The sequence below is a fragment of the Lynx rufus genome, unplaced genomic scaffold, assembly GCF_022079265.1.
Source record: "Lynx rufus isolate CCGP_SWC_20201006 ecotype Redwood Valley unplaced genomic scaffold, mLynRuf1.p SCAF_8, whole genome shotgun sequence".
Lineage (NCBI taxonomy): Eukaryota > Metazoa > Chordata > Mammalia > Carnivora > Felidae > Lynx > Lynx rufus.
Window position 1 is genome coordinate 64,363,994 of NW_025814896.1, and position 16,675 is coordinate 64,380,668.

At 36.5% G+C, this 16,675-nt stretch overlaps 1 protein-coding gene across 3 annotated transcripts in view; it reads right to left on the reverse strand.

The window, feature by feature from the left end:
* The window catches only part of PREPL (prolyl endopeptidase like), a 58,164-nt gene that overhangs the window by 38,181 nt on the left and 3,308 nt on the right, over positions 1–16,675 (reverse strand). For 2 of the 3 annotated variants that reach the window (XM_047068331.1, XM_047068329.1), the window contains 4 exons: positions 5,224–5,346; positions 3,235–3,301; positions 2,495–2,701; positions 933–1,068 (listed from right to left, as the gene is read on the reverse strand). In XM_047068331.1, the coding sequence (XP_046924287.1) occupies positions 933–1,068; positions 2,495–2,701; positions 3,235–3,301; positions 5,224–5,298 (485 nt within the window). In that variant the 5' untranslated portion in view covers positions 5,299–5,346. The remainder of the gene's footprint in view (positions 1–932; positions 1,069–2,494; positions 2,702–3,234; positions 3,302–5,223; positions 5,347–16,675) is intronic. The other variant, XM_047068330.1, reaches the window with a different exon arrangement.

Sequence of the window (16,675 nt, forward strand, 5' to 3'; positions counted from 1 at the left end):
GTACCGTTAATTGACATATAAGGTGACAGGACCTGGTATCAAGCAAAACTCTTTTTCTAATAAGTCATTTGGAAAAGTGTATCTGGGTAAGAATGGGATTTTGCCAATAAACTGTCATTTCCTCTCACGCTTGCTGAGTATAAGACATGAGTCCTGGATTACAAGGAGTAAAGAGCATTACTTTTATAGTTTTATGTAGGTATGTAGGTATGTATGTATGTATGTATGTATGCATGCATGCACGTTTGTTTGTTTTTGAGAGAGACAGAGACAGAGTGCGAGGGGCAGAGAGAGAGAGAGGGAGACACAGAATCCAAAGCAGGCTCCAGGCTCTGAGCTGTCAGCACAGAGCCTGACGTGGGGCTCGAACTCACGAACTGCAAGATCATGACCTGAGCCAAAGTCAGACACTTAACCGACTAAGCCACTCAGGCGCCCCAAAGAGAATTAGTTTTAAGAAGCAATTATCAAAATACTGGAGAGAGTAAAATTTAAACACCAGTGGACATTGTGGCTCAAAGCAACAGAATTTAAATGAAAGATCATCTATATAAGATGTAGTGAATTCTGTGCAATTGACACCATGGCATTCTAGTTTATAGAACCATATTCTATGGTTTATAAGAGATCTAGAAACGCAGTATGACAACCCGATTAAAGACTCAACAACTCTCCTCATATGTCACGGTCCCAAGAGAATGTAAGCAACTTAGCATATGCAGTGTACTGGTGTATTTGTGTTCACTCTGGAGTTTGAATAGATCCATATTCCAATTTTGAATCCAAACAACTAATAAAAGAATGATTATGCTTATCTTCCCTATTACACCTGGTTCCAGCTGAAATCAACATCTTATGTCAACCAAGAACCACACTTTAGATAACTGGAGATAAACCCTGGAGGAAAAAATTTAATTTCATTGTTCTAGTACCTTGGGTCCTTTTCTGTGTAAAAACGTTCATTACGTTTGTTATCACCAAAAGTTGCTCGATACACATCATGACAGCGAAGGTTCCTCTGGAAGGTGTAGAATAAAACATCTTCCTCTTCTTCATCCTTTACCCATTCTGAAAGAAAATAATTAAAGATTTATAGACATTACATACTACTCGAAGTTGAAAAAAAGGGCACAGTGCATTCAAATTTTGAGTTTCCTCAAAAAAGAGACGCACAAGTTCATCCCTGGATATGTAAATTGAACACAGGTTTGATCGTGGTCACCAAAATAAGTCAGAGAGCTTTCCAGAAAATAAAATACTGCCACATCAATTCCAAGGTTTCGAGCAGTTCTCAGTCCCAGGTTTCTGAATAAGAGTTGAATGTTTAGTATTTTCAGAGTCACAGCTTACATGGGATGAATTGTTTCCATCTACAACCCCTAACTTTAAGTCTGAAGAAATACCAGATCACTTTCTCTCATGCCTCTTTTCTGTCTGCTTTCAAGCCATAGGATATCTCATTTAATACATTTAATGCTGGAGTTTTCTTGCTCTTACCAGAAGCTGTCAATGGAAGTTTTCACACGATTACATCATGACTGCCACCTGGCTGACAGTAACTGTAAGACATCATTGTATAATATGGATCTTGATTTTTAAAGAGGTTAAAATGTGCAAAATTGTAAATCTAAGAATCAATTAGACTAAAATTTCAACTCGCCGCAAAAGCACTTAGTTATTAAACAATGGGGAAAATTAAAGTAGAAAATGAAAAAGGAAGATAAACTATGAACTTATGTATCACTCAATGATAAAAGGTAAAATTAAAAAATTAAAAAAAAATTTTTCATGTTTACTTATTTTTGAGAGAGAGAGAGAGAGAGAGGGTGAGCGAGTGAGCATGAGGGGAGGAGGGGCAGAGAGAAGACACAGAATCTGAAACAGGCTCTAGGCTCTCAGCAGAGAGCCTGACGCGGGGCTCAAACTCAGAATGGTGAGATCATGACCGGAGCTGAAGCTGTATGCTTAACCAACTGAGCCATCCAGGTGCCCCAATAAACGAGAAAATTTAAAGTTGGTTCTACTAGTAAAAATATGACAAATTCTATTAGTGAGTTAGTTAGCTCAACATCTTCCAAAGTTTCTCGGTAGTGACCTTGGGCAATTTGCTCTAATAGTTGACAAGATAACGTGAAATTAAAAAAATAGATACCTAAAATTAAAGTTCAGTAACATATTAAGATACAACTTATGTGCAAAAATGTATCTGAGTTAATAAATTTGCAAAGAATTATTGATATATCAAAATAAACCGTACAGCCTGGATTCTGGTTGTAGTACTTTAAAAAACATGAACATGAATTTGGATATATAATTAAGGAAGGCAAGGTCTCCTGAATGAGAGACACACAGGAAGCTTTGGGTCCATAGGGATAAAAGGATTAGGCATTCACTTTCTTATTCACTCACATGGACAAGTAAAAACGTTTCAAAAGTGCTGACAATTCTCTTACAGTTGTCATAACACAGAAGACTGTTTTGTTTGGTGGCTTACCAAAACTGGACACATTTGGGAAAGAGGCTTCCATTACAGGCTGATCACTTAGCTTCACAACTATACAGGTAGATGCTTCAGAATCTTCAGTTCTTATCTTAGCAGCTACGTATTTTTCATCAGGAGCAACTCTGATACAATCAATGAAGGGCTGGTCTAATTTAAGTTCCTCCAAATTGAATAAAACTTCGTAATTATCATTATCTGCTGCATAAAGACAAGTATGAAAGTGATAACTCCACAAGATGTAGTTAAAAAAATCTTTAGTATTTCAATGTTTTAAATTAGCATTCCCCTTCTAGAAGAGGATACAATCCAGCCTCCTTCAGCCTTGATAACAGCTTTATTTGCATAGAAACTGGCATTTTGTTATTTATTATTGTCCTATGCTATTCAGTGTTATTCCACACATCAGCCTATGTGATATTATTTGATATAGTCTAGTATTTATAGATCATATAGAACCTAAAGGGTTATTATTTCAACAGAATTAATATAGGAGATATTAAAAAAAATGCTGGTTCCCACCTCATTCTCCCCATCAAAGCTTTTGGATGTACCTGTTAACTATATCTTAAGTAAACCCAGATACTAACTAGTTATTTTTTTTAAATGCAGAAATAATCTAAAAAAATTTTTTCTATACCTTTAAGAAATTAATACCAAGTTTCCTATGAAATACGTGAAATATAAAAAATCAAAGTATGTTAAAAAATAAAAATGGGAAAACTGTGGTGTACCTTCTTCATCTTTGGAACGAACCAAGCAGCAACCTTCTTGATAATAAACAAAACCACCATGCTTCACCTGACAAAAAAGAAACAAACGATTTATTTAATAATTATTTAAACACAATTTAATTGTTTAATGATCTGACCATTTAAAATGAAGAAATGAAATCTTCAGTAGACCTACTGAAGTCTATGGATGAACACATAACAAATACAAAACGGATCACTTTTTACAACACAGTGGTTAAGATATGGTTTTCATACATTCATAATCACTGAAGTTTCTAACATATAAATGTAGGAGGCAACAAAGAGAAGGTGTAACAAAATCTATGTCGGTTCTTATGACTGTATAAATCACTTTAGGTATATTTGGGAGTATCTGACATCCCTATGGTGGGATTCCATTAATAGAGATTGAATGCAGCTTTAAGGTAATCCAAAATGAGGCAGATGAAGAAATTATGGCTCAGACTACTCTGAAAATCCGGTCAAAAACTTGCTGAGATTCTTTTCCTCTAAGTATGCAGTCACTACCAACTGTCCATGGTTTCGATTTGATTTCACACAAAGCATCTTCCAGGTTGACAGATATACACAATTTGAGATCGAGAGAATATTACTCAATATATAAATAGTGCTCTTGTCTAACACCTACATATTAAATGCAACTGACTGATCGACAGGATTTCAGGTAGCCTAAGATGCATTTATCACCTGCTAGTAAATGGCATGTTCTGAATCTGGATTCCTGATTTTTAACCTACTGCTATTTCCATTCTCCTATGAATATGATTTTCATTTATAAGTTGTGGTTCTATTTTCCAGTCTTATTGGGAAATTTGCAACATGCATGTTCAATCTGTTTCAACTGAATATTTATGACTGTGGTAACCATAAAAGATCAAATACTTGGCTTTTGTGGTATTATACTACTTCAAGTGAATTCCTTTTATTAAAAAAAGTGTAGACAGGGCAATCAGATACTTTTCAAATAATAAAAACATGATGGTTTCATATGAACTTTTCCTTGAAATTATTATTTTTTAATTTAAAGTTTATTTTTTTTTTATTTTTTATTTAAAAAAAATTTTTTTTTCAACGTTTATTTATTTTTGGGACAGAGAGAGACAGAGCATGAACGGGGGAGGGGCAGAGAGAGAGGGAGACACAGAATCGGAAACAGGCTCCAGGCTCCGAGCCATCAGCCCAGAGCCTGATGCGGGGCTCGAACTCCCGGACTGCGAGATCGTGACCTGGCTGAAGTCGGACGCTTAACCGACTGCGCCACCCAGGCACCCCTTAAAGTTTATTTTGAGACGGACAGAGAGAGAGTGCACGCATATGCACAGGGGGGCAGAGAGAAGGAGAGAGAGAATCCCAAGTGGGTTCTGCGCTGATGCAGAGCTTAAACTCAAGAATTGTGAGGTCATGACCTGAGCCAAAATCAAGAGTCAACTGTCAGATGCTTAGCTCAATTGAGCCACCGAGGTGCCCCTCTCCTTGGAATTGTTAACAACATTTTAAAAAAGAACTGGTTGTTTCCAAAAAATAGAATTAACACAATAACTTGGAAATTCACTTTGACCTTTGTTTATTTTAAAAATCACACTGATTATTCTCTGTTTAAGTTTTTCAGCATATTTTAAAGGTCTAATTTTGATGTGGGTTTATGTCTAAATTCACAAAGCACTTGATTTGCGGGGTGTCTCGGTGGCTCAGTCGGTTAAGCATCTGACTTCAGCTCAGGTCATGATCTCACAGGTTGTGAGTTGAGCCCCACGTCAGGCTCTGCGCTGACAGCTCAGACCCCGGAGCCTGCTTTGGATTCTGTGTCTCCCTTTCTTTCTGTTCCTCCCCCACTTATACCCTGTCTCGCTCTCAAAAAATAAAATAAACATTAAAAAAAGTTTAAAAAAAACCCCAAAAAACAAAGTACTTCATTTGCATCTTGACTGGTAATATGAGATGTAGGAAAAAAAAAGTAAGACATCCTACCTCTGCATTGATGATTTCATATTCTTCTTGTGGCTGTGTTTCTAATTTTGTTCTCACTTTTTCAAATGCATCCATGTTTTCTGAAAGTGAGTCTTTGTTTTCTTGTTGAATAGGCAGAAAATCCTGGAAAAAGTTTACTGGTATGATCATAATATTTCAAACTAGAGAAAAAAACCTTTGCTTTTTAGAGCTCATCCTTACTTACTTTTCATGCAAGTACTACAACGTTAGGTTTAAACCTATGAAATATGTATTTCATCATAAATGATGTTTCTTAACCTCAATAAACGATCCCCTCTTTTTCATTTAAAGATGTAAACAAATAAAATAAGGTGAACACCTGATGGCTATACTATTAATTTACACGTATTTAGTCCTCAAGATGCAGAAGCATTAAGAAGCACTGGAGAATGTTCAGAAATACTGTAAGATTTATACAAAATTAAGCAGGAAAGGACATTTACACATTTAGTAGTCACGTGTAAGAGATAGAAAAATCTGTTTACTGAGTTTTATAAAGTACTATAATACTTCCTAAAAGGAAGGACAGTTCAAAGGGAGAGGAAGGCATTATCTTTATTAGTAAATGTTCACTATTACTCTATTCACAGAAAGTATTACAGGAAATGTGTCTTTATATCTTTATTAGCTGCAATTTTCTTCTCTTGTGGGGATAAGGAATCTCCTAAATAGAACTGTTTATCAGATCAAAAGGTTAATTAATACTTTAAAAAAGAGCTTCTCTTTAAGTTTAAGGAAAAAATAGTATGTTCACTGTATACAAGAATAAGAAAAATAATGGAAAATTAATAAACACGAGCAGAGATACAGATTATAGCTAAAGAAGCATTTAGTGTCTTATTGGAAGTATATATGAAAAGCTAATGGCTTTAGGTGACCTCTGGTGAGTATGTAAATGCCGTATGAATTATTAAAACTTGGATAAGGCAGAAACCTCAGTTATTACACAAAAAAGGTTCACTAATTCAAAACTCCACAGGTTTGCTTTGGTTAAGCAAAAAGAATTCTAGCCAAGATTTTCAACGTCAGCTTTCTGCCCAAGACGACAACTGTACAGTGATTTGTGCCAGAGGGGCACTAAGCCTTTGGGAAGGACCTCTAACAGCTGGTAAATATTTATTGCACAAGTGTGTCCATGATACTTTACCAACACTGTAGAGAATGTAAGCTATAAATACAATTTATGTCACAGTTTAAAATCTAAAATTAAACACATGAATAAAACAGAAATATCGCCAAAACAAATTACTGGAAAAATGATCATTTTCTACGTTTTTCTTTTGGACTTTTCGAGATGCTTTATGATTTGGATGAGATTCCCATTAGGAACAATTGTTGTTATGGTAGTCTAAGTCATTCAGTCTCTACTTCAATCATACACTTAATATGCTTGAATAATTATTTGAAATCAAATACTGGAGGCTCATGTTTATTTTTCATTTATTTTTTAGCATTTACACAAAATCTAGAGCTGATCTTTAGAGTAGTGAGGTGAAATATCTGTATGAGTAATTTCCTATTATCATCTAAAACACAAATCAGGAGATCATTAGAAATCTATCTTCAAACTGTAACTTAGCGATAGGAGCTGTTTTTTCATTTCCAGATATATTGCTTATTTATTCTGTAATTTCATTGGACCTTCTCAAGTAGAGTAGCTATGAAGTAGAGTTAGGATAGCTATGAGGAGTACCTCTTTCTATCTTGCAGTTTCTAGCACATTCTGCATCTCCTTTTAAATAACCATTCTTCTTTTTCTTAATACCCATTCTTATAGAGCCAGGGCCAACACAGGGCTAAAGGCACAGAACTGGGTATACTACCTGTTCTCTTAGTCAATTTTATTCTTGATTAACCTCTTTCTGTGTCAAAAATCCAAATATCCAAGCTTATCTGAACCAAAATAACCCTGAAAGCAGTATGATTTTTAAAAGCCTTAATTTGGAAGAATTCAGAGCTTTGTAAATAATTCCTTAAGAAGAATTACTCCCAGAAAAAATTGAGGTTTTCTACAATATTCATAAAGTATTCCAAGTTGTTCTTGGTTTTAGTTCTGTCCCAACAATACCCATTGGGTGTTTTAAGCTTTCATTTCAATGCCACTTAGCATTATCATTAGGTTACACAGCTAAACCTACCCATTACAGCCAAGTATCTTAATATGTTAATAGTCTACTGGTCTGAAGGGCATATATACTACCTAATGGAGCTGAGGTGAGGATAGCTTTAACTTAAAATTTTAAGGTTACATATACAGTATCAAGAGATATCAAGAGAGACTCCATTAGTGGAAAAAAGCACTCTTTACCTTCCAGGTAGCCTAGTATAAAACCATTTTAACAATGAAACTTATGAAACAGGAGGATGGAATATATGAACTTCATTATGGCAAAAAATGCGTAATTCTAAAGACCAAAAAATCACACAGTAGAAAAATACTGGACAGCTTTTAGTCAAGATGGTACCATTAATAAATGGCTAATTCCGAGTCCAGGGCAAGAGAGTAAAAAGTAGTCTAGTCAGAAAGCAAGGAAATGCCCAAAGATTAATGGAGCTGCATTAAAAGGGCCCGTCTGTAGAGGTTCCTACATCTGGGACAATTTGAGCATCAAAAAAATAATGATTAAAACTGATATTACCCTGAAAAATATAAAAATTCAAAGTAAGTTGAAAAACCAAAACAAAACAAAACAAAACTCCCCAAACACACTAAAGTGAAAAAAGAGTTCAACAAAAAAGAAAACTCTTCTTTACAAAATAATATCAGCTAATAAATGTAGAAATAATAGAATTAGGAAAATCATTAGCAACCCCAGTGAAACAACTGATCAGGGTAAAGATCATCAACAGTTGTTAAATGGTGAAATGATGTTGGGTTGTATTAGGTGAAATGATGTTGGGTAACACAGTACTGAAGTACTACCCTACTGATTACTTAGTAACTGCAAAGGGAATAAGGTCCCTTTATGTATGGAGAACTAGCAATTATTACTGTAACCAAAATTATCAAACTTAACATCATTAATAGTAGGAAAGACTGACATTATAGGTCCTGTGAAATGCAGTATGAAGCATTTCAACTTGAGTAGAGAGTAAACCTAAAGGAAGTAGAAGAAACAAAATAAAGTGGTTTCAGTGAAATTGGTAAAGAAACTAGAGAAGATCAACAAAATAAAAAGTGGGTTCTTTTCGGGGCACCTGGGTGGCTCAGTCAGTTGAGTGCCTGACTTTGGCTCAGGTCATGATCTCACAGTTTGTGAGTTGGAGCCCTGCATCAGGCTCTGTGCTGACAGCTCAGAGCCTGGAGCCTGCTTCGGATTCTGTGTCTCCTTCTCTCTCTGCCCCTCCCCAATTTGTGCTTTGTCTCTCTCTCTCTCTTTCTCAAAAATAAAATTTTCAAAAAAAAAAAAAAAAGCTGGTTCTTTTCAAAAGAATATTAGAAATGAAAAAGGTGGTATAACTACAGATATAATACAGATTTTAAAAAATCACAATAAAGTTCTTTGTGTGTATACATTTGAAAACAGATAAATGAATAATTTCCCAGAAAATAAACGAATTCTAAAAATGGATAAAAAAGGAAGAGCTGTATAAGCCAATAACTATCAAAGAAATTAAGTGGTAATTAAGTATCCTCTTAAAAGAGATACCAAACCCAGTTGCTTTCAAAAGTTGTTTTCTTAAATCTTCAAGGATCTTTTCAAATGCTAAGAAAACAATGTCATCTATTTAAAACTATTCATATTATCAGGCAAATAAAACCTTGACACCAAAACTGGACAATGACGATAAAAGACAATTAAAAATCAATCTTATCATAAAATATAGACTAAAAAACCAAAAGTATAATGAATTAATGTATTTTTAAAAAGCACAAAACGAAAAATAGTAACATAATAATAAAATCCTATGTGACCAAGTAGGATATATCTTAAGAATGAAAGGATGGTTCAATATTACAAAATCTATTATTGTAATCTAACACAAATAAAAGAGATAAATCTTAGGGCCATTTCAATTAATGCAGAAAAAAATAGAAAATAATCAAGGCACTTTAAATGATAAAACGTTAATTAAGAATGGAGAATTTAGAAAAACTAGGAACTTCTTTGACTTGATAAACAGTCTCTGTTGTTTTACACTGGACCATATGTAATCTGTAATGAACATACCTGAAGTGTATTCATATTAGTACACACCTTATTTAGCATCTGTGAAACACGTCTTAATAATCTTAATTATATTTACTTAAAATATCTAGCTATATTCGCTATTTTGTTATTCAAAAGTGATTGTTAAATGAAGGGAAGTAATCGTTTCCTATGCTCTCTGCCTCCAATTCCTTTCTTCCTTTTCCTTGCCCTTCTCATTCCACTGACTCTCTTGTTAAGGTCACTCATGGCCACAGCACTGCAAAATACAAAGGTTATTCTAGGTATTCATATTACTTAACCTATAAGCATCATGCCAGAGTTGATCACTTCCTCCTCCTAAAAACACTTTTCTTCACCTGACTTCCAGAACACCTCATTTTCACTGTTTTCCTATTTCACTGGCCCTTCTCAGTCTCTTTAATGGGTTCCTACTTCCTGGCTTCTTAACATCAGCATGCCCTGGACCATTTCTTCATCTACAGTCTGCACAATTCCCTTGATGATCTCATCCAGCCTCGTGACCTTAAATGCTATTTATATGCTGAGGACTCCCAAATTTGTATCTCTAGCCTGAACTTTCCCCTGCATAAGCTGAACTTCTATATCCAACGGACTTGTTCAACATTTGCACTTTGGATGACTAATAGGTATGTCAAAAAATGTCCAAAACCGAACTTCCAGTCTCCCCATGTATCCTCTCTCCCAAAAAAGTCTTGTTCTTCAATCACTCCCATCCTGATGACAATTCTGTCCTTCCAGTTGCTCAAGCTTCAAACCAGTCTTTTCTCTCTTGATACAACCAAGTGATCTGCAAATCCTTTCAACTTTTAAGATACATCTAGAATCTGACCACTTCTTACTCTTGTACTGGAACTACTCTGGTGGTACTGTTATCCTCTCTCCTTTGGATTACTGCAAAAGCCTAAATGCTCTCTGCTTCTGCTCCTGTATTCCATAAGCTATTTTCAACAAAAGAGCTAGCATGAGCCTAAAGTCAGATATCATTTCTTGACTCAAAGCCCTTCAATGGTTTCCCATCTTGCTCAAGAAGAAAAGGGAAAATGCTTGCAATGGTCTACAAGGTCCTAAAGGATCTTGTTTCACTACCTTGCTGACTCCATCTACTACTATATTCCTCCCACACCCACTTACTCTGAGCCACACTGGCCTCTTTGATATTGCTTGAACATGACTGGCTTGCTCCCAACTCTGTTTCTTAGAACCTGCTATGCCCTATGCCCAAACACCTCCTTCAAGCTATTTCTCAAATGTCACCTTCTCAGTTGGGCCTTCCCTGACCATCCTATTAAATAACAACTCTCCCTATCTCAGTATGGCCTATTCATTCTTTCCCTGTCTTATTTTATGTTTCACTGTACCTATTGCCTCTGACATACTTTATATTTTATTCATACACTTTTTCGCTCTTCTCTCTACTCTCAACTAGAATGATAAGCTTCATGACGGCAGGGATTTTTGTTTCCTCTGCTCACCACTATATACCCAATTGCTAGAATGGTGCAGAGTAGGGGTGCAACAAATAATTGCTGAGTAAAATGAAACAAAGCATAAAACATAAAAATTAAAAACACCCATTTAAATAAGACATCATAAGCAAAGTGAAAACACATAGCACAGAAAAGATACAGAAAAGATACCTACAGCACACAAAAGACAAAGGACATGTAAATACCTCTTATGAACCAGTAAGAAAATGAAAACTCATTGGAAAAGTGGTTAAGGGATGTGAACATGCGATTCAAGAAGACAAAATGGGTTAATGAGCACAGAAAAAATCCTCAACTTTATCACTAATCAGGACACTGAATATTAATGACACACTTGACATACTGATATATTTACCTGTTGGAAGGGGAAAAAAGAAAAGGTCTGATAATATCAAGTGTTACTTGAGATACAGACAGAACTCTCATATTCCTGGTTTGTAAGCTGGTTTTATCAATTCAGAAATTAATTTGATAAACATTAGCATGTGAATGTAATCAGGAATTCTTTTATTTATTTATTTTTAGAAGTTTACTTATTTTGAGAGAGACAGAGCATGAGTAGGGAAGAGGCAGAGAGGGAGAGAGCGAGAATCCAAGCAGGCTCAGCACTGGCAGTGCAGAGCCCAACATGGGGTTTGAACTCACAAAACCGTAAGATCATGACCTAAGCAGAAACCAAGAGTCAGACACTTAACTGACTGAGCCACTCAGGTGCCCTCCCTACAATCAGGAATTATATAATAGTTCATAGCACAATTAAATGAAGTATGGTTTTTATGGCCTAAACTCAGTACCTATATATGGATAACTCTTCCCAAATTCCAGACTCAGATATCCAACTGTCTATAGAAATCTCCACTTTAGTAGTGAATTATATCTATTTCTTCTCTGTCCTCACCCTTAAGATCTAAGTAACAGAGTATATACTTGTGACTATGACATAAGTCCATCTGAAACGTAATGATGCCTAGATGTGCTTTGGAATTTAATGATTTTGCAAAGTTAACATGGTGCCTATCCCAGTAAGTGTGTGTGTGGGGGGGGGGTGGGGGACACTATCTTGTAATGAAACACAGAAGATTTTGGAGCAAACATCTATTAAGTGGGATAAAAACTATAATAGCTTTGTGTCAGTTTGTGGGGGATGGGGGTAGAGTTAAAACAACTTCTGTAAGAGGCTTCTGAATTTTAAAATGCAAACAGAAGAGGGATTATCAACCTATATTCTCTATTCCTCTACTAAGATGTCCACAATAAAATGTAATCATCCTATAATGAAGAAGTTTGAGTGATTCTAGCTCTTTAATCTTTCCTCAAATCTACTTCTCTCCATTCTCATGGCTATGGCCTTAGGTTAGACTCTCATCTTCATGCATCTGAGTTCCTGGCAAGGCCTCCTACTTCCAATCAATTTTCTGCAGTTCTGTCAGAGTGATTCTTCTAAAATGCAAATCTGACTGCACCTGATTTTCAATGGCTTTCTGTTACTTTTAGGATGTAGTTTAAACTCCTCACAAGATTTACAAAATTGTCTATACATGTTCTGGCCCCTGTTTACTTCTATTGGTTCATTTTTGACCGCTTTGGCTACACTACTTGTACAGATGCCCTCTCTAGATTTGAAGCTTTTACACATGCTGCTCCCGCTGCCTGGCAGGACCTTAACTACATCTGAGTCATTTCTTTTTTTGTCTAGCTCAATCCTTTATTTCGGGAGGTAGGTTCAATAATTATATTGCATCCACAGAATGGCATTCTTAAAACTGACGTAGGCCCATATTTATGGGGACAGGCATTCATTTAATACTACTGTCATGCAATGTTTCAGAAACAGGGAAACAATGTTGAACAAGATAGGAATGGACCAAACCCTTTTGAATGTTACATTTTATTTTTTAAGGTTTATTTTGAGAGTGAGCAAGCATGCATGTGCAAGCTGGGGAGCGGCGGAGAGAGAATCCCAAGCAGGCTCCATGCTGGGTGCGGATGCGGGGCTCGATGTCATGACCATGAGATCATGACCTGAGCTAGAACTGAGTCTGATGCTTAACTGACTGAGCTACCCAGGTGCCCTATGAATTTTACATTTCAGTTAGGAAGACAAAATAAAAAGGGAAAATGACCGATGAAATAATAATTAGAGTGGCAGGAAGAAAACAAAGCTAAAGTAGAAAATAACAAAGCGAAGAAGTTACTTTGATCACCATAATTGGAAATGTACTTTCTTAGGAAGTACCATTTATCAAGACCTAAAATAGGACAAGAAACTAGACATGTAGAAGTAAGTGACCTAAAGGGAATGCCACGTACAGGCCCTAAGATGGATGGGAAAGAGCTGTATTCTTTGATCTGGGATATAATCACCACAGCTTTACCAAGGTGGACGGGGAGCAAAGTGACATGAAATAAGACAGTGTAAAGTGCTATGGGCCCTTGGGGGACATGGTTAGAAAACTGGATTTTATCTTTATGTAGTAAGAAATTCTGGAAGGATTTTAAGTTGGGTACGGACATCATTTAATTTATATTTTAAGATCATTTTTCCAGTTGTATGGAAAATGGGTTGGAAGGGAAGAAGAGGGCAAACAAGGAGCCTGTTTAGGTGGCTTTACTAGCAGTCCAGGTGAAAGATGACTATAAAGGTGATGGTATGGACAGAGAAAAATAGATGCAATATATATATATTGGAGGTTGGTGCAGTGTTTTGAAAGCATGTCAACATGATGGCATATAGGATTTGGGATATGTGGACATTTTATTAGAAAGAATATAACTAGCACATCAATTTGCACATCACTTACTAAATTTATTCCTTGGAATAAGAGAAGTTGATGAAGCTAAAATAATTAAGTAAACAATAGCCTTGGTGCTATTGAGATATGGCAAAAATCATGAAGCCTGTTTGGGATACAATATTAAGTGAAGTGATGGAAGGTAAAGGAACGGGAAGAATAAAAATTGTTCTGTGTTTCCAGTTGTGAACAACTGAGTATACAGCAATGAAAAGTAGAACTGGGTTGGGGAAGTTCAACTGTGGAAAGTTTGTTGCAAGATGTTCAACTGGCAAGTGTTAATTAAGTAGGCTGCAAAATACCGTGTAGCAGAGGGGAGTCTGGGATGAATAACTGCTACGATACTTAAATCCATACGAATGATTAAGATTGCTTGAGAAGAAATTAAAGAGAGAAAAAAGGGGCAGGACTAAGCCCTGGGAAACTCCAAAATGCAGACGTCCTATGAAAGAAAAGTTAGAAAAGAAGACTGAAGACAGGTTTGTAAGGGGGGGGGGGGGAAGAAAACCAGGAAAACATGGAGTCAAGAAGCAAACACAAAAGAGTCTTTCAAGAAGAGATGGTCAAGTGTATCAAATTTACTGAGAAAGCCTGTAAGAGGAGGAAAGAGAAAGGTCTACTGGGTTGAAATACGCTCCATCATTGACACTGACTTGAGATTTTAAAGGAGGAATAGGAGCCATACTCCAGCAGGTTAAAGAACAAATGGACTGTGGAGAAAATATGAAGCTGTACCTACAAGGCAATCTCACTCTGTGAATGACTACAAAAAATTATGAGACTACAATGTTCACTTTCTTTTCTTGCTTTCCGGAGTTTTATTTTTAAATTAAAAAAAAATGTTTATTTATTTTTGAGACAGAGAGAGACAGAGCATGAGTGGGGGCAGGGGCAGAGAGAGGGAGGGAGACACAGAATCCGAAGCAGGCTCCAGGCTCTGAGCTGTCAGCACAGAGCCCGATGCACGGCTTGAGCTCAGGGACTGTGAGATCATGACGTGAGCTAAAGTTACGCTTAACTGACTGAGCCACCCAGGTGCCCCTCCTGAGTTTTACTTTAAAATATCCCCTTTCTTCTTCTTTCTGATGATGTTTCCAACCCTTTGGTAATTCCTACAAATCACAGGTCAGAAGTGCTAGTGAGGATATCCATTACCAAATTATCTATCTTAGAACTACTGCAGGATTTGCTATAATCTGTATTGTAGAAACAGCCAACATGTTTAGTCAAAGGATTTAGCATGTTCTCTTTTCTTATTTGGTTTTCTTTTTGTATCTTGTTCAGCTCTGCATGATCAAAGATCTTAGGAATTATTCTTGAAGGCAGAGCAGAATGCTGTAGAAGATAAATGTGGTATTTGGTTTGATGTTGGTCTTTGACTATTACTAGCTGCTGTAGGAGTATAATGGACTAAATTCAACTTGCCTTCTGGTACTGTTGAATGGAAAGCTAAGGGGCACCTGGGTGCTTCAGTCAGTTCAGTTAGTTGAGCATCTAACTTTGGCTCAGGTCATGATTTCACGGTTTGTGAGTTCAAGCCCCACATCAGGCTCTCTGCTTTCAGCGCAGAGTCTGCTTCAGATCCTCTGTCCCTCTCTCTCCGCCCCTCCTCTGCTTGCGCTCTCTCAAAAATTAACGGGGTGGAAAAAAAAAAAAGGAAAGCTCAGGTACCTGCCAGTAAGAACTTCAGAACCGAATGAATTCAATTAGGTTTAGATCAGTAACAGTTGGTAACCAAGTGTCTCTAGATCCTAAATGCAAGACTGCTGTCAGTGTCAGGCTGGGAATTTCAGAATTATCTGAGAAACTTAAAGAAAAGAAAAAAAAAAAAAAAAGGAGGAAGAGGAGGAGAGAAAGACCCCAGCCATAGAGATTCTGATCCAGCAGATGTGGGATGAGATCCAGAAGTCTGTATTTTTAAAAAGCTCCCAGGGACTTCTGATACACAGCTATACTGCAGAATACGGTTGGTACTAAAGAATTCCAAATGTATAGGGGATAATTTGTTGTTAAGGTTAATAAGGAAGAGCTACAGAATCATGAGACTATGGCACCTGGAGGACTTTTAGACTACTACGTTGAAACTCCCTTTCTTTTTCCATTCAGGAAGATTAGAATCCTGGCTAGTTCACAGACACACCAGTCATAGACAGACCCCTTGACTTCTGGCATTTCTATTACATATGCTGCCCCTCTTATTCTTTAGTTAACTTAAACAGGTCTTTGCCTTAAGGTAAATATATATATTTATTTGTAATTTGCCTACAGACACCAACAACTCTTTTTTACTTTATTGTACCAGTAGGAGTGAACAAAGTTGGAACTGAGTGGAAGCTTGCTGAAAGAAGGAAATGTGCATTCTTGTTTACAGGTCTCCTCACAGCCTCCCCGGGTCCCCGGGATCACACAAGACAGGGAGCACAGCTTTCAGATCTTATCACTTCTCAGAGAAGAAAACGGTTGATATACGACACATGAAAGGAGGACCAGTTTTTCAGGTTGAAGAGTTACAAAAAGAGCTACTTTTCTTGCAGTCATTGAGTCAGGTTAAAGTTTCAAGGTGACAGGAATCTAGGAAAGAGAACTGAAAAGTTGCCTCAGGGACAAACGGAGGGAAAAAATAGTCAACCTCCTGTTCAGGGTGTGAGCTCATCTCAGCTGTCACTTCACTGGTAATTCCCGCCTGCTATTTATAAACTAAGACTCAAGAGTACTAGATGACAAAATGTTCTAAGCAAAATGTAAACTAAGATGTTCTATAGGTCCAGCATTTTTCCAACAGGTAAAATTTAAAAGTTTATCTTTCTTAAGTAGACTAAAGCTGCACACACAGGCACAAAATAATGAAATGAAAGGCATAAAGAATTTCTGAGTAAAGGAAGATGCAAAATGCTAAACTAAGCCATGATACTATAAAAAAATAATTTGAAAGATTCAGACAGAAAGAGTAAAAAAGTCTAGGAACTACAGATAAAAA